This window comes from Taudactylus pleione, unplaced genomic scaffold, assembly GCF_031769625.1.
Source record: "Taudactylus pleione unplaced genomic scaffold, aTauple2 ptg000303l, whole genome shotgun sequence".
NCBI classification, from domain to species: Eukaryota; Metazoa; Chordata; class Amphibia; order Anura; family Myobatrachidae; genus Taudactylus; species Taudactylus pleione.
The window spans coordinates 3,744,949-3,768,773 of NW_028284704.1; the positions used below are offsets into that span (position 1 = coordinate 3,744,949).

General features: G+C 44.7%; 1 protein-coding gene across 3 annotated transcripts in view; it reads right to left on the reverse strand.

Annotated features, from left to right (window-relative positions):
- Positions 1–837: 837 nt before the first annotated feature.
- PROS1 (protein S) overlaps positions 838–23,825 on the reverse strand; it is an 83,146-nt gene continuing 60,158 nt past the window's right edge. For 2 of the 3 annotated variants that reach the window (XM_088442051.1, XM_088442049.1), the window contains exons 9-15: positions 12,423–12,541; positions 10,316–10,505; positions 9,018–9,182; positions 6,337–6,505; positions 6,077–6,228; positions 3,151–3,382; positions 838–1,242 (exon numbers count right to left, since the gene is read on the reverse strand). In XM_088442051.1, coding sequence (XP_088298177.1) covers positions 1,088–1,242; positions 3,151–3,382; positions 6,077–6,228; positions 6,337–6,505; positions 9,018–9,182; positions 10,316–10,505; positions 12,423–12,541 — 1,182 coding nt within the window. In that variant the 3' untranslated portion in view covers positions 838–1,087. The remainder of the gene's footprint in view (positions 1,243–3,150; positions 3,383–6,076; positions 6,229–6,336; positions 6,506–9,017; positions 9,183–10,315; positions 10,506–12,422; positions 12,542–23,825) is intronic. The other variant, XM_088442050.1, reaches the window with a different exon arrangement.

The window sequence follows — 23,825 nt, forward strand, 5'->3', positions numbered from 1 at the left end:
TGGGATAAGTACATGGCAAATGCCGGAGGCCTTGGACACTCCCCGCCATTTTTAATTTTTTTTAAAAAGGCAATTTAATTATAGTTATGCATTAATTCACGGTTCTGTTGTGATTTAGCAATTTTGTTTTTAAAGGCAAAACCAGGCTGATAAATCATTGGCCCTGATTCAGAGCCGGATGCTCTGACAGAGCGCTCGCTCTGAATCAGGGCCGTCCCTCTGAATTTAAGAGCGCAATCCTGGCCGCTCGCATAGCTGTGGGTGACCACCCACAGCTATAGCGAGCGGCCAAAATGATGGTCGCGATGGTGAAGACCATCGCGACCATCGGGCTTGCGACCAGACCCTTGTGGTAGGGTCTCGGCTGCCGCAAGCCCTTGAGTGCTTTTGGCTCTATCAGAGCCAAAAGCACTCCCACTGACATCACTAGTGATGTCAGTGGGGCCGGCCCCAGACGGTAGGCGTTCCCATGGGAACGCCTCCGTCTGGGCAGCCACGCTCACCATCGACAGCACGCCCCCTTTGGTGCGTGACCCATAACGACGGCTTGGCCGTCGTTATTTGGGTCTCACGCATGCGCACGACGGAGCCGCCTCCGTCGTGCGCATGCGCACTTGGCCAACATCGACCCGCTTGCGATCGCTCAGTGCTCGCGAGCGGGTCTGAAGTAGGCCCTCTGTTCATTACATCAAAGTGTTTCATACAATGATCATAACATTGTATCCCAAAAGCATTACGCCCAACCCCAAAACTAAAAAGGCAGTGTAACATACTATAAGTAAGATTCCACCACACAATTTATTTTAAAAAAAAGAACAAAATAAAAACAAAATATGATATTTTCTATATTGTTGTTAACTTTCTTTTAATGCTACAAATTTGACATTTGTTCTTGTAACATTAACAGGGCTGAAAATACAAAGGAATTAATTTCAGCACTCGATACATTACAGCATATTACAAACACACTGCACAGACGATTCGTCACTGGCACTTCTCTTACCAGTCAGATAAGTTTGGTTGGTTATTCAGTAGTAGGCGCTACAAAAATAAAATACAAAAAAAAACAACAAAAAAACCCACAACACTACCCTTGAAAGTATGAAATTAAAGGACAGGAGTGTGATCGAATATCATTTTGCTTGAGCAGAGCTTCATCGAGGTCCACCAATTCACCATTAATGGTGACATCCATGCAGCCAATATAGAAGGCTGAGACTGGAGTAGCTGTAACTGGGATATCTGAGGATGAAAGTAAACAGTGTCATTAAGCAGCACGGTTGGTGTAATGGTTAGCAGTTTTGCCTCACAGCACTGAGGTCATGAGTTCATTTCCCGGTAATTGTATGTTCTCCCCATATTTATGGTCTTTCCGGTCTTATTTTTGCCTAATGCAGTAACAGGTTTCACTTCACATCATTGTAATATGAGACTTAAACTGGGTGCACACTAAAATACGTGTGTACCCAGAGATGCGACCGGCGACCCCCCCCCCCTCCCTCGGCGATGGGCTGACATATCAGATGGCTGGTTCACAGACCCTCCTGAATCCTGCTGCATGGGGTCGTTAGCCGAATCGTCAGGTTGGCCTGCATGTAGGGCCAACATGACGATGCAGCTGACGACCCCACGGGCACCGCATCACATAGTGCGCACACACTAGACGATCTGAATTATTTGTCGTTCTGATGTGTGGGAATCGGGCAAATTGTTAAAAAAAAAATCGTCTAGTGTGTACGCACCGCCTTTCTGCAATGATTCTTAAGTCAGCCACAAAAAATTTAAATTCGGCTTGCGCAGTAAAACAAAAATCACAATTTTTAAACTGAAAACAGTCTCAGAATGTGCTTAGGACCCTCTCTGAATAAGGCCCTGTTTTTAGAGTCAAACTAAAAGTACTAACACAGATATTATGTTAAAAAAAAATTTTAAATACATGTATACATCATAAAATTACTTTTTTAATAGTGAGTTAAGTTGCAGGACTCCCCTGAGAGGCGACTACTGTATAATATTATTGTCAAACAAATCTGATTTGTGTTGGTGTTTTATTTCCGTGGCACTTACCATTTATAGGTGTCATGAAGTAACAATGCATGTAGGTAGACATTTTGCAATAAAGCAACCAGTCCAAGTTGACTTACTTGCACTAGACCAATAAAAGTTCATTTATGATTCGCTGTTGTGGGTTCAGTGCACATTGGGCCTGATTCAGACTTGGGAATAGAGTGAGATATCTCTCTCAATTGTGAACCTGAACAAACCATATTGCAATGCAAGGGGTGTAAATACATACATTTTTTACATGTGGGGTAAATACTGGCTGCTTTTGCATGTAGCCCACATATACTGCACAGCTTTATTATTACTCTACAATTTAGATGTCAGTTTGGAAACACTCCTCCCAAATCTAAATCTCTCTGCACATTTTAAATCTGCCCCCCCTGCAGTGCAGCATGGTTTCACCAAGATGATCAGTTGAGAGAGATATCTCTCTATTCCCAACTCTGAATCAGGCCCTGTGTACATAAATATAATGATAATCAATACAGGTTGAGCCTCCCATATCCAAATATTCTGAAATACGGAATATTTTTAGCATGACTGAGATAATGAAAGCTTTGCTTTTGATGGTTCAGTGTACACAAACTTTGTTTAAGGCACCAAATTATTAAAAATATAGTATAAAATAACCTTCTGGCAGTGTGTATAAGGTGTATATGAAACATAAATAAATTTCATGTATGTACACAAACTGTGCTTGAGCCACAAAATTATTAAAACTATTGTATGAAATAACCTGCAGGCTGTGTGTATAAGGAGTATATAAATCATAAATGCATTCTGTGTTTAGATTTGGGTCCCATTCCCAAGATATTTCATTATGATATGCACATATTCCAAAATACGGAATATTCTGATATCCAAAATACCCCTGGTCCCAAGCATTTTGGATATGGGAGACTCAACCTGTACGTCCTTATTACCTCTATTTATCCCATATTCCAATCCTTATGCCTAAAGGTGTGTGGTGGAAATATACTATTTCATATCTCTCTGTATAATAGTACTTAAACATCATTTCAAAAAAGATTCAGTTTTCATATTCAGCAAAACATTTTCTACTAACTCCTTAGCATAAAAGCTTACCTGGAATGCCTCCTAAGTATGTGTCCAGCTGTCCTTTCATCGATTGGTCCAGGATAGACAGCTGCCTCTTCATTTCCTCCTTGTCTACGTAATTAATGTCAGTATAGGAATTAGACGTTATTTCCATTGCCGACTTTGTGGCTGTGAAACTTATGAATAGAGTTTTGACAGTACATATCCTTTTCGTTGAGAGTCGGGCCACAGTAACGCTCTTAATGCTGACAATGATATCCTAGGGAAATATATATGTATTGCAGTTAATATACACACACACACACACACACACAAACACAAGAGCAACGTAGCTACTCAATGTTTGAGAGGAAGAAAATGTAACAGCGAATAGAAAAATTAAAGAGACCATTGGGAGACGGTATATTTTTAAGGGATAGCAAAGACAATGAAAAAATAAGCATTGGTTATATTGCAAAGATAATGCTTGGATTCTTATACATTGCTATCTACGAGGAAGTAATGGCAAAAAGTAAATATTCTTTAATTCTAAATTGCAGTGTAAAAATAAAGCCACCAGCAGTTGTGGGCAGGTCGTAACTAGGTATTTAAAGGTCCCATAGCCAAAGTTTGTCAGAGCCCCTATGTACCACCCAGTGGTGAAAAATGTATATAACACATGTAACTTTGACAAGGAAAATGGGCCTCTCTAAGCCCTGGGCCCCATGGCAGCTTGCCCCCTTGCACCTATGGTAGTTACGACCATGGTTGTGGGCTACATGCAACTGTAAACAGTATTTACCCTGCATGAGAAACTAATAAATGTATCTTCACCTCTTGCATTGCATTATGGTTTGTCCAGACGCAAAGTTATTTGCTTAGCTCCCAACTAAGAATCAGCCCTTTTAGTGGTGTATCTAACCCTTGTCCCGGATGACACCTGCCAGGGGTGCCGGACGAGGTGGAGGCACGGTGCCACTCGCGGCCATGGGGTACAATCAGGGACGCCACTGTAACTGTGGTGTTGTGGTGTGGGGCCCAGGTAGCCGCTGGTGCTTGCCGGCTGCTGCTTGGTACAATCAATAAAGTTTGTTGTATTGTTTTTTTATTGAGACAAGGTGCGAGTGACGTCATTACGTCACACGCGCCACTGTCAGACAGAGCAGCCGGCTGCAGCGTGAAGGGGACAGCCACAGTCAGAAGAAACAGGAGACGGTAAGTGTCGTTGGGCTATTGGGACTGAATGTGGGGGACTGGAAAGACAGAAGGGGGTGCTGGCTGGAGAGATAGAAAGGTGGGCTGGTTGGAGAGATAGAAGGGTGGGCTGGCTGAGAGATAGAAGGGGGGGCTGGCTAGAGAGACAGAAGGGGGGGCTGGCTAGAGAGACAGAAGGGGGGCTGGCTAGAGAGACAAAGGGGGGCTGGCTAGAGAGACAAAGGGGGGCTGGCTAGAGAGACTGAAGGGGGGTGCTGGCTGGTGAGACTGAAGGGGGTACTGGCTGGTGAGACAGAAGGGGGTACTGGCTGGTGAGACAGAAGGGCGCTGGCTGGAAATACAGAAGGGGGCTGGCTGGTGAGACAAAGGGGGATGCTGGCTGGTGAGACAGAAGGGGGGGCTGGCTAGAGAGACAGAAGGGGGGGCTGGCTGGTGAGACAGAAGGGGAGGCTGGCTAGAGAGACAGAAGGGGGGCTGGCTAGAGAGACAGAAGGGGGGCTGGCTAGAGAGACAAAATGGGGGCTGGCTAGAGAGACAGAAGGGGGGCTGGCTAGAGAGATAAAGGGGGATGCTGGCTGGTGAGACTGAAAGGGGGTGCTGGCTGGTGAGACAGAAGGGGGGTGCTGGCTGGTGAGACTGAAGGGGGTGCTGGCTGGTGAACATGAAGGGGTGCTGTCTTGTGAACAAGAAGGGGGTGCTAGCTGGTGAGCTAGAAGGGGGTACTGGCTGGTGAGACAGAAGGATGTGCTGGCTGGTGAACAAGAAAGGGGTACTGGCTGGTGAGACAGATGGGATGCTGGCTGGAGTTGTAGAGACACTGTCAGGCTGGAGCTGCAGGAACACGGGGGATGAGGCTCAAGAGAACTGGAGGAAAGTGGCTGGAGATTATTCTCAACTGGCAGGTTTAATGTCACATTACTAACTCCTTTGCTTCCCTTGCTCTGTAGGGGTGACAGCAGCAGCAACATAGAATTGGAAGGAAGGCATCTGGGGAAGCAGGAAATGGGTTAGGGTTTATTTAAATTATTATTATTATTATTATTATTATTATTATTATTATTATTATTATTATTATTATTATTATTATTATTATTATTATTATTATATCCATCCATCATAAAATACTTTTTTGTATATTATACTAATTTATATTTTAAGTTTTTTTTTAGTTTTAAACATGATACGTACAATCTCTTACTTTACCTGGGGTGCTCGGACCCCTAGATACACTCCTGAGCCCTTTACACTTCAATAAGGGCAGGTACAGCTGCGGTGGATCTGCTGGCATGGTAAATAAAACCTTCTCATTGGAGGTGATGAAATGGATATCAGATTTATATTTCAATCAGACTTGACCGTGCACTGTACTGATGTAGACATTAAATTCTGCTACGAATTTCTACTTTACCATCTTCGGAAAGACTACTGTATTATTTTTGTTGGCTCACTCATCTATCTTGTGAGATTTAGGGGTGTACTTATTGAATGTACAGTAGGAATGCCAAGTCTCCAGCAGAGGAACTGGGTCTCACTGGCAAAAGGTGCCCATCTTTATTCTATCACCACATTAACTTACTGCTGGGGGGATTATTTTAGCAATAGTGCATTTCACTGTATTAATTCCAGAACAATACACCACTTTTTACAATGTCCCCTTTGCCATAGTGTCCTATGGTACCAGTTTTGGCTTGTGGTTTAGGAGCACTCGTAATAATAATAACAACGCTATAGTAAATGCAAATAAGACATATAAACATACTTGTACAATGTCCGATGACTGGTCTTCAATAGCTATTGCTAGCGGGGCAGTGTCCTCATTAACCAGAGCAAACAGCACCCCGGTGCCCGTAGATGATCGAATGTCCAATGTAATATTTACTGACCAATCTTCATTAGATAAAGTGTTGTCTGCTGTAAGGGACAAGGATAAATTAAGCCTTTTATTGGGCAGTTGCAATTTCCATATATTCTAATTTAATTCCCTTTACATGTGCTGCAGCCTGCAATACATTTACGTACTGTAGTTGAGTAAAAATTGTGCCACTCCCCCTCCAGGGTAATAGGACCCTTTCTCCACTGAAACCAGACAGTGCTTGCTCTGCTTTTCTTGGATGACTTCCTTTACCCCCAGCGCTCCTTGTTTCATTAAATTCCACCCACGGATACATCCATCTAATCGAGGGTTGATCTACGGCAACATCACAGCAAGATAAGAAAGTAGTGAAGGCAAAGTAACAATAGTAACTATATAGATAACTGGATTCACCATTCCCTGTGCACCCCCCACCCCATCCCCAGCTTCCTATCCTCTTACTCAACATTCCTCTGCACCCAAATATTTCTGGCCTGGTCCCACTAATCCCTTTCCCTTCAATTTAAAAAAAGAGAAATCAAAACAGTCATAAAATTCAAACTTTCATCTTTTGTTTTTTAGATCTCCAAATGTTAAACCTTTTTTACTTCCTTTTTCTATGCCCATGAAATTTTCTGTTACCTAACCTCGGACATGTCTACAGTACCTGACATAGCGTTATTGTACTAGATCCTCCACACTCACGCTAGTGATACAGGGGGAGATGTATTAACATCCTGATAAAGAACTTAAAATGTCTGGACTTGCTTAGCCAATTATCGTGATGAAGCAGGTCCAGACAGCGCCCAGATGTTTTATTATTTCATTTGTCGAAAAGGGAGAGTATCAATTCCCCTGACCGGCGTTTGCACTGAATCTGTGCATGCTCCAGTCAAAACTTCCCAGCGAGACCCACAGCGTTATTGAAAAAGAAAAACTATTGTTTTTGTAAGCACAGTCCCTGGCTGCATATTCCGCCAGCCAGGGACAATGCTGTGGTGCGCTGTAGTTGTCGGAATGGTCACCGGTCATATATTGCCTCACCACATTGGCACCCTATCGAAGGATAGCAGCGCTGACAATGACAGAATCACAGAGTACTGAGCTGATTCTCATCTGTGACTCTTGCTAACTTTATTGAGTTGCCCAACCTATGCCCCAGTCATCTGCCATACCCAGTCTGTAGTGTGATAGTAATGCTAGGTGCTATGGCACTCGCTATGTATTGTACTTAGGATTGAATTCCCTGTTAATGAGAAATGTTTTGTATACTTTCTCTGTAAGGTGCTACATAGGTTTTTGGCGCAATATAAATAAAAGTTAATAATAGTAATTATAATAATCTGTGATGCACTTCTTCCACTTTTCTTCCATATATATTGCTTATCTATTTTCATGTTACTCTGCTACACACACACATAGATATATATAAATATAAACAAAACTTCATACCATCCTCATCAACGTTTCAGTTTGTACAGCTATCACCGCAGCACCTTACTGGGCCCCTGTATTTATAAAAATACACCCGGGAAGATTGATGCCCCAAACTAGGGATGGCTATCGACCATCGATGATTTGAAGTCATCGATGGTTTATGGCAGATGTTGAAATTTTTACCATCGATGGCTAAGAGTTAATGGTTCTTAGCCATCGATGAAACGAGTGGGAGCCAATGGGTTTTTTTTGCCCGGTCGGGACGGAGATTAGCCTTGCCCTCCTGTTTTTTGATTGGCCCGCGGCCGACTGTTCTCCCCTGCAGCGGTGGCCATCGAGGGGTGCAAACCATCGTTGGTTCACCATCGATGGTTTGTGTGCCATCGATGGACACATCAATTGTAACCATCGATGACACCCCACCGATGGCCATCCCTACCCAAAACACCTTGTGTTCCACAGAGAACCACATGTACTGGTCACTAAATGGACCAAAAAGAAACAAAGGGAAAAACTGTGGCTGTGTAATAAAGAACTCACTTTGGGCTTCATCAGCTGTTTGAAGTTGGGAGCTGATTGGCTGGAGCATCATTTATCATAGCCAGCGAGTTTTATCACTTGTTGTAAGTGATAAAACTCGTTGATAAATGAGGCCCTTTATATGGTAACAAGCATAGCTGCTATAGACTAGCATTGTGCAGGTCTGCATTTATTTAAAGTAACCTAGTGTTATCTTTTGCATCATTTTCCTACTGGTTTCGGAATTCTTTGTCACAAAAGTCTTTTTGTGAGACCAAGGGCCAATTGAGGGGTCCCTAAAAATATTAGGGTAACCAATGGGCATCAATAACTTAGAGGAAATCATCAAGACCACTAACAGGGCAGCATGTATAGGCAAGACCTCTTCAGGGGCATCACACAAAACATTTTAATGTTTCACTTTAATTCTCATTTTTTTTAATTATAATTAGAACAATAATGGAAAGGAAGTGTTGGCTAGAATGCAGGAGCATCTGCTGAGTACAATTACTAATTTAGGATACATGACCTTAATATTGGAAATATGCCCAATGACTATTCTGCCAAAACATTTAGCACATACATTGTCCTGTGACTCTGGAAATGTGTTTTGGATAATAGTATCTTATTGCTGCTATGTATTAGTGAAATGGTGTATGGAGCTCTGGATATATGTGGGGGTATATAGCAGGGGCAATAAGAGAACACGTCACATACAGTACATGAAGGGCTGCGTGTGACATGGTACAGGTAGTGTGATTCTGCAGCTAATCACGGGCTGCTCTGACTACTGGGCAAATACCAGTTTATTTTTGTGGTCTCTCTTCTGTCAGTGAAGGCATTATCATTTCAGGCGTTTAAAACCCAGTGAGTAAACATTCCTTGAAATTACCGGTTTAACGAGATTTTCTACTTTCTGTGGCAATCCTGCAATGTAGACTTTGGTTTCCAAAATACCATTTACAGGTGTAAACAGATGCTTGGGTTTATTTATATTCATAACAGCTTCTTTTGCAATTTTAACACTGATGCTGGTTTCCAACTCTTCCACCGACACCTAGGAGAAAAATAATCATATGTTTAGGCTTTTTATGCCTGAGATATTACATACACTGCAGTTTCTATGAGGCAGACTTTAGCTAGCTTAATTACTAATTATGCCCCCTCTATGGCCACACTCGCTGTAAAATAAAGCATTTGGAAACCTCGCTGCATCTGCCTCTGATTTATCATCTGAAACTCAATGTACCTAAACGTATTATAACGTTGGCAATGAGAGTATTAAGATGAGCATTGCTTGTTTGTTTTATAGGGGGCTATTTATTAACATTATTTTTACTAAAATAAAGTGAAAGGGGGAGCACCGATCACCGGAGGTAAGTGAAGGCTAAGCTGGGGGTGTGTGTGTGGGGGGGGGGGTCACGAGGAGGGGGTTGCGGTAGCCGGCAGCAGCGCATGCGCACCCAAATCCTCCCTGTATTTATTCAAAAAAATCCAGAAGTGTGAGGACGGGAATCGCGGGGACAGACCTTTATCGCACGCTCTGTACCTGTGAGATTTCCTAAATTCAAATATCACACTACAACCGTATTTTAAAGGCTGATTGTAGTAAATAGGGCCCAGAGTCATCTGTGTGGTTTTTTTTAACATTTAAAGGTAGAAAATAAAGGGCCTTATTCACTACGGATCACTATTGAGATCGCAGCTGCAATTATGCACGCAGGTATGCTGCGAAAATATACTAATGACTGCAATCGCAGAGCTATAAATACCTCGCAGTCCTGAGTATACATCGGTAACATCGAGTAACATCGGCCCCTCACGCACAATAACAAGAGGTCTGACCTTACTTAGAAATTGCTAACCTCGTTGCACACAGCTAGCACACAAGCTGTGTATGCCATCGCAGTGGCTGATTTATGCACGCCCATGTAACAGTGTTCAAACACCTGTGTTTCTCCTACCACTCCCCCGTCACCACCCCCAAATGCTGACGTTCCGTTCCTTGATCTGCGATGGCTTTGTGTGTCTGTGTAGGTGAAGGCAGTGCGATCGCAATGCCAACTCACGCACACTTCGGTGTATACGCATGCGCGGTACTCACCATCGGCCAATCTGTGTACGCTGTTGCAGTTGCGATCCGTAATAAGTCAGGCACAAAGAATGTAAAAAACAGGAAACGCAACTTACTATATGCCACTCTCCATTATTGATGGATTTGCCTCCGGTGGTAACTTTTGTCCAGATATCATTCTTGAACTGAATCTCAATCTTCCCATCTCTCAGAGCAAGAAGAAACCAGGAGGCGTTGTCAGCAGACACGGCGTACAGAATCACCCCCTCCTCGTCGTACGTTCGGAAGTCAAACTCGGCTGAAAACCTATTTGGAAAATGAATGCCACAATGACAGCCTTGTAAAGTACTGGAGGCATACTGTCAAGAGCAGCAGCCAGTAATCTAATCTGATGTTAAATGTTACAGCAAAACACATTTCCATGGCTGGGGCTGCATAGAACATATAAACACTTCTCAGCATCATTGTTTATATATTATAGTTCTGGAGCACCGGACACTACAAATCATACAGAACAAATTATGCATAATAAAGATTCAGGACCTCATTCAGAGTCGGTCGTTGCGGCCGCACGGTCATACGGGAAAAGGGGCCGGATATGCAAATGATGCACTCGCATGTTGCGTCCCTAAGTTCGGATCGTTAGCTGCCCAACCCAGGGGAGGAAGCGGCCGGAAGATAAAAAATACGCCCCCTTCTCGTACGCATTACACGTCATCTCCGGCCATATAAGGATTAATCGAGACCATCGGGAACCATCGGAACTGGTCGTAGAGCTTAAGGTTGACCATACCCTCTCTTAAGCTCTACGATCATGTCACTGTAAAAACCTCCCATGTCACGTGTGCCATGACACTACTTTGTTAATTATGCACTCCCATAAAACGCCGTTCGCATAATTAGGCACGCCTGCGTTCGGATCTCCACTCCCCCGTTTTCAAGCACCTTCCCCTGTTACCACCCACAAACACCTCAATCTGTCACTCAAACTACCGACCTGGCTGTGTTCAAGGAGAGAGAAATTTATGATCGTAGCGGCTAGTTTGCGCACGTGCATTGCGAACTTTACGCATGCGCAGTTTAGCGAACATCGGTGGCGTACGACCGTGCGGCCGCAACGACCGACTCTGAATGAGGTCCTCAATCCCTTGCAATGTGCTTCCAGACATCACTGCGAAGTTCGACTGTGCACATTACTGTTTATCATGGCAGACAATCTCAGCTGCATCTCTGCATGCTGTAACATCGCCGGTAATAACACTCCACCATGAGTGCACCAACCACACTTGTAGCAGATGCAGTTTCTCAGTTTGTCAGGTGCAGTTTCTTCTTCTGACCATGACCTCTGTTGCTGCTGCTGTGCATTTGGAAACACAGACCCTTTCAACAGCACCTATGCACGTGCACTCAGTGTAAAGCATAACGTAGGAGTTTACAGAACTTTTTGGGCATGTGCAGTTGCAAATAATCTCTCAGCTACGTGAATATCGGAATTGTGTGCACCCCTGAGGCAGGCCCTTTGCGTCCTACATGCAGAATGTAATTCTCCTATGAGAGCTTTGGGAAACCACTGATACATAAGTAGCGGAATTACAATTATATCTGAGAGTCTGGCCTCTGCAAGACAGGTGCACCACCAAGTCACTAATACCAAATACAAGGTAAGAAGGAATAAAGGATAGGAATCATTTCATCAATGGCAACAAGTGCATTAACATTTCAGAAATTCAGGTGGATCTTAAAGAGCCACCGGCAAGATGCTGAGGGCCACTGTTGCCTTCCCAGCATCCCTTGCTTCACGGATTGACTGGTTGGCAAGATACACTAGAGCATTTATTTTTAATTTTAGGTCCATATGTTCTTTTTTCTTTGTTCTGAACTGTTTATTACTATATTTTTATTTTATTTTGAATATTAATCTTATCTTGGCTAGGGTAGGAGTAAAGAGAATCAAGCCACCTGTCTGAGATGTCTTAAGTGCCAGTCTTACCCCACATGTCGCCTCCCCAAAAACAGTCTCAAAAGCTGGTTGTACATGGGCAGATCCAGTGTAACGGACAAATGTCAGGATCCCTGTCCCAGTATCCTAGACACGTTTCTATCCCAATTGGATGAGATTTGGACCTTCCATGGCCAAAGCACTTTTAGGAGAAATTACAGCCTGTCATCAGGCAGTGATTATTCATAACATGCTAAGCAGGAGATAACAATACTACTATTTACCTTGTTACATCTGGCAGTTTGAATCTCAAATATACAACAGGTATGCCTTTGAACTGTTCTGCCAGGTACAGAAGTTCATAATTAGTCTCAAGATTGAGTGGAACACAAACCGGAATTTCCTAAATTGAGAAAGAACAAATATGAATGATACATTAATAACATGTTAATAATGTATTAAAATACTCAATAAAGAAATAGTTAAATTAGTGTACCTTACAAGAAGAGTAAGGCAAATCAAAGAAAAAAAGGAAATAAACTCTATTTGGTGAGCACTCTTACGGTCAAAGAAGAAGGGGGGGGGGGTAGGAAAAATAGTCTCTAAAATAAAACTTATTATTAATTCTAAAAGATTGGGTGAAATATATCCATACTTGGCACACTCATCCTGCTGATCCAAACATAGCAACAGTAGCCCTGGATCCACCCAACAAATCTATGTTCCTTCCTGTCAAAGCAATTGCGCTAACGAACATGTATAGGCGTAGCGGCACAGAAGAGCACTTCCACAGCACTTTGTGAAACTAACCTTTCTATTTATGCTAGTGATGGGCAACAGGTGGCCCTCCCGAGCTTTCATTGGTGTAACTCCTTCCTCCTTTACTGTCAGATTTGTTTGTTATAGCCTATAACAACTGTTTAAAATGTTGTTGATATGTTATTGTAATCAGGGCCGACGCTACCATTAGGCAGCTTTAGGGATGCCCACGATAAATGTAACATACATAACATTGTGTGCTGATGTGCGCTCGCTTTCAACCCCCGTGGGGGCCTCCTCTATCGTTCCTTTAGCTCCTCCTCTTCCTTTCAGAGACGAGGAGCAGGGATGCTGCCCGGGCTGAGAAGAGACATAAGGGGTATGTTTACTAAAGTGCAGGTGTATAGAAGTGGATATGTTGCCCATAGCAACCAATCAGATTATTATCTTCTAGAACAGGGATGGGGAGCCTTTTTTCTGCCAAGGGCCATTTTGATATATATATAACATTATTCGCGGGACTGGTGCAGGCCACGCCCCTCCGAGTGACATCACACAGGGGCGTGGCCACAATAGCTGGTGAATACAGCAATACCTGTTGCATCCTGAGGATGCTCCGGGGAGCAGTAAGGGCAGCGGTGTGACCATCTGAAGCGTCCCAAGGACGCTCCAAACGGCACTGCTGCATAGATTCTGGCTGCAGGGTGCCATTCTAGGCTCTCTGTTAACCAGATGAGGCTAGCAGAAAAAAGCTCACAGGGCCAGACCAAATGATTCAGCGGGCCTTATACGGCCCCCGGGCCTGAGGTTCCCCATCCCTGTTCTAGAAGATGCTAGATAACTGATAAGTAGAATCTGATTGGTTGCTATGGGCAACACCTCCAATTCTATACACCCATACTATAGTAAATATACTCCTGAGTCTTCATAGAGAGTAAATTAGTAAGCGTACTGCTGTGCTGTTGCTGTAGTATATATATTTAAGGATGTCTGGCGCTGGTTGAATATATACCAGTAGCAGAGGGGTATACTGCAGGGAAGAATAAAGAAAAACAATAAAAAAATATCTCTGTTTGTAACTTTTGAAACTAATTGTAGCTGGCACTGTCAGTTTTACAGGGTATGCCTGGAGGGGGGGGATTGGGGGCAGTAGGTAGGCTTGCCTAGGGTGCCGAGAAACATTGCACCAGCCCTGATTGTAATGCACTGCTCTTTGAAATGTATGAAATTGCCAATCACTGGCTTATACATATAGAAAAAGGTGTGTGCACATACTGTAATCCTGTATAAAGTTGTAATGGTAAAAGAAAGCCGCAGGAAAAGTGACGGTGGTCAGGAGAGAGCTCTCAGCTTCTCTGAGCACCTGGGGGAGAAATAAAAATAGACTAGCGGGTGATATCAATAATTGAAAATCACGGACGGTGTACTATCTAGTTCAGCAGCTAATTGACTCTGCGCGGTGGGGCTGGAGTCGGTGCGACTTTCACACTCCCTGCTCATTTCTCCTCATTACAGAGGTGTTACAGCCAGAAAGATGAAACCGTTAGAGAGAGTACCCGTGGGGGCATCTGTCAGCTTCACTCGTACGGAAAAGGACAGGGCGGCTATAATGCAGTGTCATAGTGTTTGTAAAAATAGTGAGTCATTTTGTGAATCAATTTATTTGTTGTTGTAATTTTCAATAATGAATTTAGGGCCTGTTTCAGCAAGGATCGTACCTGCGATCACGCACGCAATGCATCTGCGAAAATATGCCAATATCTGCCATCACTCAGCCAGCATAGAGACGCCCACTGCTGCTTTCTCACATCCCTAGTACCTCGCACTCCTAATCCTAATAGAGCCGGAAGCTCACCACTGACATCACGAGTGATGTCAGTGGGGCCGCCCCCAAACGGCAGGCGTTCCTTCGGGAACGCCTCCGTTTGGAAAGCCACCCCCCCACCCCGCCTACAAAACGGTGCGAGCTGTCGATCACCATCGACAGCCGCCCCATTTGTAGTGAGCCCCGGAGCGAGAGAATTTCTCTCTCGTCCCGGGGCTTGCGCATGCGCAGTGTGGCCGCTGCACGTGCGCAGGGCCTCAACATCGACCCGCTTGCGAGCGCATAGGCGCTTGCGAGCGGGTCTGAATGAGACCCTAAGTCTCCACCAACTTTCACCTCCTTACAGTATGTCTTAGGGCCAGATGTACTGAGCTCTGAAAAGTGATAAAGTGGAGAGTGATAAAGCACCAACCAATCAGCTGCTAACTGTCATTATTCAAACATAGCCTGTGGCATGACAGTTGGGAGCTGAGTGGCTGTCAGTTTATCACTCTCCACTTTATCACTTTTCAGAGCTTAGTACATCTGGGATTGGTGGTTCGATTCCCGTCAGCGGCAGCCCGACAGGAGCAGAGTGCGACACAGCGGAAGCCCGACAGCGCTGGAAATCCCGATCGTGGATAGGTAAGTATCCACTAACCTAACCCCCCTAACCCTAACCCTCCTTAGGGGTGCCTAACCCTAATCCCCCCTCTAAGTACCTAACCCTAACCACCCCCTTCCCCGCTACCTAAACCTAAGTCCCCCGGGGGGTGCCTAACCCTAAGTCCTCCCCGGGGGTGCCTAACCCTAACCCTCCCTCCCCCTAGCCTAACCCTAACCCTCCCTCCCCCTAGCCTAACCCTAACCCTCCCGGGGGGGTGCCTAACCCTAAGTCCCCCCCGGGAGCACTAAACCTAACCCTCCCCCCCGCGGCTGTCCGGCATCGGGGAAATGCGGGCGTCTACATCTAGACGCCCGGCATTTCACCCTTGCCGGGATAAGACAGTCGGGAAGCCGGCTGCCGGTATTTAGGCAGTCGGCTTCCCGATTGCCTCCCGTACATCTCCCCCTATTAATACAAACTTATAAATATATACTGACTGTGTCACACTGATGTTTTATTTTGTTTTTTTGAGCCGATAAAAAACGTAACGCCTTGAATGGGGGGAGAATAATAAAGAAGCCCCATGGTCTTATTCATTACATGTTAGTGAAAAATAACAAGGAGCGAGGAGGAAAGATCAGAGATATTCTGTATGCTCATGGGTTTTAGTAAGAGATCAACTATATCTTTATGTACTTTATTCAAATGTTGATCCTGTAGCATTTCCGTTTCAGGAACACTAACAGAAGCGTCCCAGAAGATGGCGCTGTTGGGCTTTCACTGAATCCTGTTACCAGGAAACCAAATTTTCATGTGCAATTTAAATCATCAGGAAATTAAAGTCCTGTCTGATGTCATATTTTGCAATACTAATTATAATATTGCTTTCATTATAAATAAAACAGCCTGAAGACATCTCTAAACAAGTACATATTAAACTAACTAGATATTTTAGAGATACTGTCAACAAAAATCTATATTAAAAAAAAAAACAGATTATCTAGGTTTTGTTTCATGTTTTCACATTTATAATAAGATAGTGACAATACACTGTCAGAATGGCAGACGGCTCTGTCGCCTAACCTACCGGGGTCATTTCAAAATGAAGAATAAAGTAAAGATACAGAGCACTAGTCATTAATCAAACTTGGATAATCAGCCAGTGTTTTTCGTGCAGTCACACCTGTGATTATGGACGAATACACGGATTGACGTGATGTTATGTATTTAATTGCAGCAGGAGAATGTTTTTACCTCTTCACTGGGAAGAGCTGGCCAAGCCATGTTCCTCCATGCCTCACAGAAATGTTTTGGGGGTTTTTTTGACAGTTGACCAGAGCTGCATTAACGTAGGGTTTGTTGGAACTGCAGTTCCAGGCCCTCTTCAGAAATAGGCCCAATAGTGGACAATTGCACTTTTTTTATTTTTTGCACTAAACAAACATTTCTCTAATACTGTCTAATTCAGGGATGGGGAACCTCAGGCCCGGGGGCCGTACAATGCCCGCCGAATCATTTGGTCTGGCCCTATGAGCTTTTTTCTGCTAGCCTCGTTTGGCTAGCAGGGTACCTAGAATGGCATCCAGCAGCCAGAATCTATGCAGCAGTGCTGCCTGGAGTGTCCTAAGGACACTTCAGATGGTCACACCGCTGCCCTTACAGCTCCCCAGAGCATCCTCAGGATGCTCTGGGCATTGCAGTAATCACCGGTGATTGTGGCCCCGCCCCCGTGCGATAACACACAGAGGGGGCGTGGCCTGCGAATAATGTTATATATATCAAAAGGGCCCTGGGCAGGAAAAAGGTTCCCCACCCCTGGTCTAATTGGTAGGACATAAGTCAGACATAAGACAAAAGAGAGGTTTCATATTTTTGCACCTTTATAGCTATTGTCTAGTTCCGCACTTTGATTTGTCACTGACATATTGTGATGTATTCAAGAAAGGTGTATATATAAGGATGCACCTATGTCTAATTATCTTGCGTCTCCGAAGGGGGTGACACTACAAGCGCTTACTATACTAAACTTAGATGTCCAATCCTGTTCAGACTCCCTAGGAGTAAAATCGCAAGTAACGTTGCAAGTCTGCCATAGGCATGAACTGTGCTGTGGATGTATGCCCAACTCTGTGTATTAATAATCGCGGAACTGCCATGATTATCAAGGATCCGTTTCGTGGCGGATATTTTCATATTTAATTAAAAATATTGCCGCTATGTTCTTCTGGGAATTTGCAGGGACAAGAAGTCTTTCGGACTACTCTGGGGGAAGCTAACGCACAGTGTTAGTTTCCGCTGCTGCCCACAGACTGCGGGAGAGATATTTGTAGATGGTGTATAGTTAAACTAACGGGGCCAAACTCCGAAAAGCTTTGCTTTTTTGGAGTCTGGTACATAGAGAATCAGAACGTAGGGCCTGATTCAGACCCGGTCGCAAGCGCTGAGCGCTCGCAACCGGGTCGATGGTGGCCCAGAGTGCATGCGCACGACGGAGCCGGCTCCATCGTGCGCATGCGCGAGACCTGGATAGCGACGGGCAATGCGTCGCTCCGGGTCTCGCACCAAAGGGGGCGAGCTGTCGATGTTGAGTGACAGCACGCCCCCTTTGGTGGGCGGGCCAGGGGGGTGGCTGTCCAAACGGAGCACTTGTGATGTCAGTGGAGAGATTCCGGCTCTGATAGAGCCGAAATCTCTCTGGGGGGCTTGTGGCAACGAGACCCTACCATAAGGGTCTCGTCGCAAGTCCGATGGTCACGATGGGCTTGACCACCGCTACCATCTTCCTGGCCGCTCGCTATAGCTGTGGGTGGTCACCCACAGCTATGCGAGCAGCCAGGAGGCCGTTCTAAAGAAAAAAAAAGACCGGCCCTGATTCAGAGCGAGCGCTCTGTCAGAGCGACCGGCTCTGAATCAGGGCCGTAGTCCCCATTGATAATAATGGGGACTGTGATCTCCAGTGCTAAATAGCACTCTTCTGAAAATTTCTGTGTACATAGCAACAATTCATGCAGAAACTGCTGTTCCTACATAATTTAAAAAAAAAAACCTTGATAAATAGACCCCTAAATGAGGCCCTATATGTTAAATATCAATTTAGCTGGGAACCGTGGCAGACAGCTTTCACTTGAATTAACATCCTGTCTATATATAAAGTTCCCATTGACATTTGCTACTAAAAATATGTCACCTTCACCAAAAGTGACATTTATAGTCCAGGACACATTCTACATGGGAACAATGTCTCTTCTGTGCTGTGCAAAAATCTGCCATTCATAGAAACTTAAGCCGGGTGGTTGGAATACATATTTTTTGCAAGCTATACCCCAGGAACTTTCAGGGGCTTAATCAGGATCCAAGATACTGCCACGTTCCAGCCTCAGTGCCAGGGCTTAGAAGGAATTATACAATTCTGTAGCCTGCTGGGTGTGCATTGTCTGCCAAGTCACTCTTAAAATGTGCCAAGTATTGAAGCATTCTTAAGAAAACAAAACATCATGGCGTGGAGAGAATAAGTAACAAAGAAAGAAAGAAAAATGTCCTAAAAATAATAACAAAAACAGCAACCTGCTGACAGCATTTACAAAGAGGCATTGGGAAGCATTGTAATGAAGTATTGGAATAAAGGAGGGAGGCACATAATGCGTGGCATAGATCATTGCCTGTTTGAGCAGCCTGCAATAAAACATACTGAGAAGTCTATAGCCCGGGGGCAACAGGGAGTCAATGCCGATTTCACAAATCACTCAATAAGAAACAGGAGAACATTAGGTGTCCCTAGGTGACCCATTGTAGCTTTTCGGGCACAAAATAACACCTGTAACTGGGATTTTTACAGAGATGAATAGTTCAATGCCTCATGCAGACCTCAATAACTGACAATTGCCTACGGCTGTGTGTTTCATTACAGTGTGGTCAATGACCCCTGTAACTCAGTGTCATTACTTATTATTATGCTGTTAATTTGCTTCCCTGTCCAAGTACAGTTGGATTGAATGGCTGGGGTGTAATGTAGTTTAGCGGCCGGTTGTGGCAGGAAGATTATTGGATATGTAATGACAAATCTGAGTGCTTCTTTATGCCATACTAAATGGAAGGATCTGTTATTAGCACATTCCATCTGAGTGTCTACTCCAGTTTATTACTGGGCACAAGACGTGGCTACGCCTGTAACAGAGATTAATCCTAAATGTTTGCGTCTCGCCTGACTTAAGTCTCCATAATGAATGTCCCACATACAAATGGTTAATATAGAGGAGGGTTTAAGCAACAGTCCTATGTAGTATTTCATTCCAATAGATCACAAAACCTAAAACTGGCGCTACCAGCAACATTTCTAATAAGTGCCGAAGAGCCATAAATGTTTGAGAACTGATGATGCATTGAAATAAGCCCCATGTCTATGAATACTAGTAGCTGTTGCTGTCATGTAGAGGACTAGAGCCCAGAGTTATAAAGGCAATAAAGGATTTTAACTAAATAGAGCGTATAGTGCATATATAGGTGCACACTGACATGTCAATTAAGGAAAAGTGTCATTTCTGTGTGTTTTTCCTTTTTTACATTTGTGGAAATGCACTGAGAAATCCGCTTTCTTGTACTATTACTGGGGCTAGTACAGAGATGACCAGTATGGTGTACATACAGCATATGCTAATCAGGGCCAGTTCTAGACCAAGTAGAGCCCAGGGCGAAATGTCCCTTTGGCAAAAAAAAAACCAATCGATCTATAATATGTTCTACCCACTCATGGAAGATGGCGCTGTGATGTTGGCGCCGCGTGACTTTCGGCCGCATCACAATGCAGGGCGGCGTCAGGCTGGAGGGCAGAGATCCCTCCCCGCTGTCTGGCGGGAACAATCGCCAGTGCACACTGAAGAGAGTGGTCCTCCTCTAACAACACTCTTTCACGTGATTGTTACAGGGGGGGCATTCTGTGCAGCCAGCAATTGGGGGCAGTATCTGGGAGCTGTTAAAAAAATTCTTAGCATCCACAAAGCAATTGGGCAGTATGTGGGCACTTTAAAAACTTATTTGTGTCCGTGACCAAGCAATTGGGCAGTATCTGGGCACTTAAAAAAGAATTTGTGTGCTCAAACGCCCGCAGCCTGTCATTTAGGCTGTGGCTTAGCCTGAGAGAGAGAGAGTGGAGGTGGATGGGGGATATAACACAGACATATATATTATATATAACACAAGCAGTGATGATTTTACTGAAACAAGTCACAAAATAAACTGTAGCTAGTGCTGCGTAAATGACTGACTGCTGCTGTTGCTGCAGGGGCTAGGGCTGCGCTCTGATTGGCTCTCTGAGACAATGAGCGACAATTAGAGCTAGCAATGTGCCCTGTTGCTAAGCAGCAGCCTAGAGATGGGAGAGAGTCAGGGACTGAGCAGGGTCACGTCTGAGACAGACAGGTAGTGAGAGACAGCCTCAAACGAACCCATGAAGATGCCATGATGCAGACACAGTAGCCAGGAAGGAGCCAGGGAAGGCATAGCTATCAGGAATTTAAAAAAAAAAACAACTATCGGAACACCACTGAATGATTTACTTTTGATGGTGGCAAACATCGGACCGCCACCATCAAATGGTAAAAACACTACCATGGGAACAAAAACATCAATGGTTAACCATCGGATTCTGAAGTCCATCCCTAAACTGAACTTGCAGGCGGACTCCAGCCATCACTCCTCCACTGTGAGAAGCTCTCTCTCCAGCGTGATGTTCCCGCTCAGCCACACACCCTTGGTAAAAAGGAGGCACCTCCCCATGGAAGTCAGCGCTGTTCTCAGCACTACGGTGAGGAAGCTCAACAGGAAATACAGGGTACATTGTGCAAAGAGAACATTGCTCATCGCCATGTTCTGCAGCCGGGGGGGTGCACATGGAGGCCGTGGAAATATGCACAGAAGCCCCAGCCCTGGGGACATGCTGCAGGCAATGCTTACGGTAGCTGCAATACAAATCTTTCATCCATGATCCTCCTGCTCTTACCAGCACATCCCACAGGCAAGGCCCAGCAGCAGAGGGGAGGGGGCAGAGGGGAGGGAAGGGAGGGGGGGGTTGTCATGGCACTGGTGAGATGCAAGAGACAGGAGCGAGAAGCTGGGGGTTGTGGTGAGATGCAGGGCACAGGAGTGAGAAGCTGGGGGTTGTGGTGAGATGCAGGGGACAGGAGTGAGAAGCTGGGGGTCGTGGTGAGATGCAGAGGCCTGTGGCGAGGTGTAGGGGCCTGTGGTAAGTACCAGTGGCAGGAGTGAGAAGCAGGGGCCTGAGGTGAGATGCAAGGGGCTGCGGTGAAAAATAGAATGCTGTGGTGAAATGCAGGGGGCAGTAGTGAGAAACAGGAGGCTGTTATGAGATTCAGGGGGCAGGAGTGAGAAGCAGGAGGGTTGTAGTGAGATGCAGGGGGCTGTGGCGAGATGAAATTGATCCCATGCAAAGCTGGGGCGGGTCGCTAGTAGCATAAAATATACACACATGTATATTATATATAACACATACATATACAATAACACATACCAGGTCGACACTGATAAAATGTCGACGTGATTAGAATGTCGAGAAAACGTCCTTGGTGTTCTAGTGAAGACTTACCTGGTACAACGGCTCAAGTGGTGTCTTCTGGAGATGGCAGTGACGTCCTAATGACTTCCGGTGGTATTACTAATCTTAACCCCTAACCTTCCCCCTAGAGTCTAACCCTCCTCTCCTGTAGCCTAACCATCCCCCTAGTGCCTAACCCTCTTCTTCTGTAGCCTAAACCTCTCTCTAGTGCCTAATCCTCGCCTCCCATAGCCTAACCCTCCCCTCCCATAGCCTAACCCTCTCCTCTCGTAGCCTAACCCTCCCCTGCAGTAGCCTAACCCTCCCCTGCTGTAGCCTAACCCTCTCCCTAGTACCTAATCCTCCCCTCGCGTAGCCTAACCCTCCTCCTACTGCCTAACCCTCGCCTCCCATAGCCTAACCCTCCCCCTATAGTCTAACCCTCGCCTCCCGTACACTAACCCTCCCCCTAGTGCCTAATCATCACCACCCGTAGCCTAACCCTCCCCTTCCGTAGCCTAACCCACAGTCGCAGAATGACGACATTTCAGCAGGTGCTGGCATGATCAATGACAACATTTCAACAATGTACAACATCATAACTGTCAACATTGTGGTGGCGACATTATCACTAGATCCCAAGCAGCAATAGAAAAGCTTCACTACTGCAGCTTTTTGTAAAACAGACCCCTAGTTATAACAATGCTGTGTTCATTTCAATTATCCTGTATAAACCAAACGATGTAAGATCTGAACATCAACCAGAATGTGTAATTATATCTATATAAAATTACTATATTTCACCATTTTTTAAATGTGCTTACATTTTGGTACAGTGCTGTATTTGTGTAGAAGAGGACCATGGACTCACAGCGTGTAATAGTGCTGCGTGCTGTGGCCTGACATTCAAACAAATGAAATGATTTGCCCAATTTAACGCCCAAGCCTCCTATTATGGTATTGCAGGAAGCACAAAAAATGCTGTTTCCCCAAGTCTGAAATGTAGGTTTGGTTATCCTGAGTTGACAATCAGCAAAGCTACATGTATGATAGTAAACAAACTAAGGTGAGACAGCTGGAAGGTTAAAAGCATACTGACTGATTTACAGAGAAAATTACTATATTACTTGTAGAAGTGATATACAGCGATAGTATACAAGACATCAACATGACCTAACAGTATTATAAAGCCACGACTGTAATACCAAATAATTAGATATATGTATTATACAGTGAAAACAATGAAGTCCTTAGATACAGACACATTGAAGTTCTTAGCGATACAGGTAGAACCGAAACTATGGGCGGCACCGGCGCTCACCCACAGCCATCTGGCTAGCAGGGTGCCTGTAACTGCACCCTACTGCCATCCTTAGGACACTCCAGACAGTCGCAACGCTGCCCTTACAGCATTGCTCCGGGCATTGCTGTAATGACCCGCTCCCAGCGCCGGGTGCAGACCACTCCCCCATGTGATGTCATATGGAGGGGGCGTGGCCTGCACCGGGCACGATAGCTAAGGCACTGGGTATATGCATCTGGTCATTATTTATTATTCGTATTATCATTATTATTGTCCTTTATATGGTGTCAAAAGGGTTCCGCAGCACCTTACAAAGTGCATAGAAAACAGTGACTTACAGTATAAAACTGTTGCCCTGCTGCTTCTACTCAAATAAGCAGCAGGGCAACAGAAACCAAGGGTTAGATGCCGCTGTAATGGTATAAGTAAGGGAAGGAAATTGACATTATTATAATTATTACAATAAAGTTAAGTACTTATTTTAAAGTAAGAAACGCACCATATCTTATCTTTGGGATAAAAGTGGAAAGCTTTTACAATTGATGAGGAGAATAATGATAAATCTGTTAGACGCTGACAATACATAATATAGTTGTCCGGTTGCCACGCGCCAGGCTGCTGTGCCAGCACGATATATCTTAGTTTATTTTCTTGAGTGTGTTCTAAA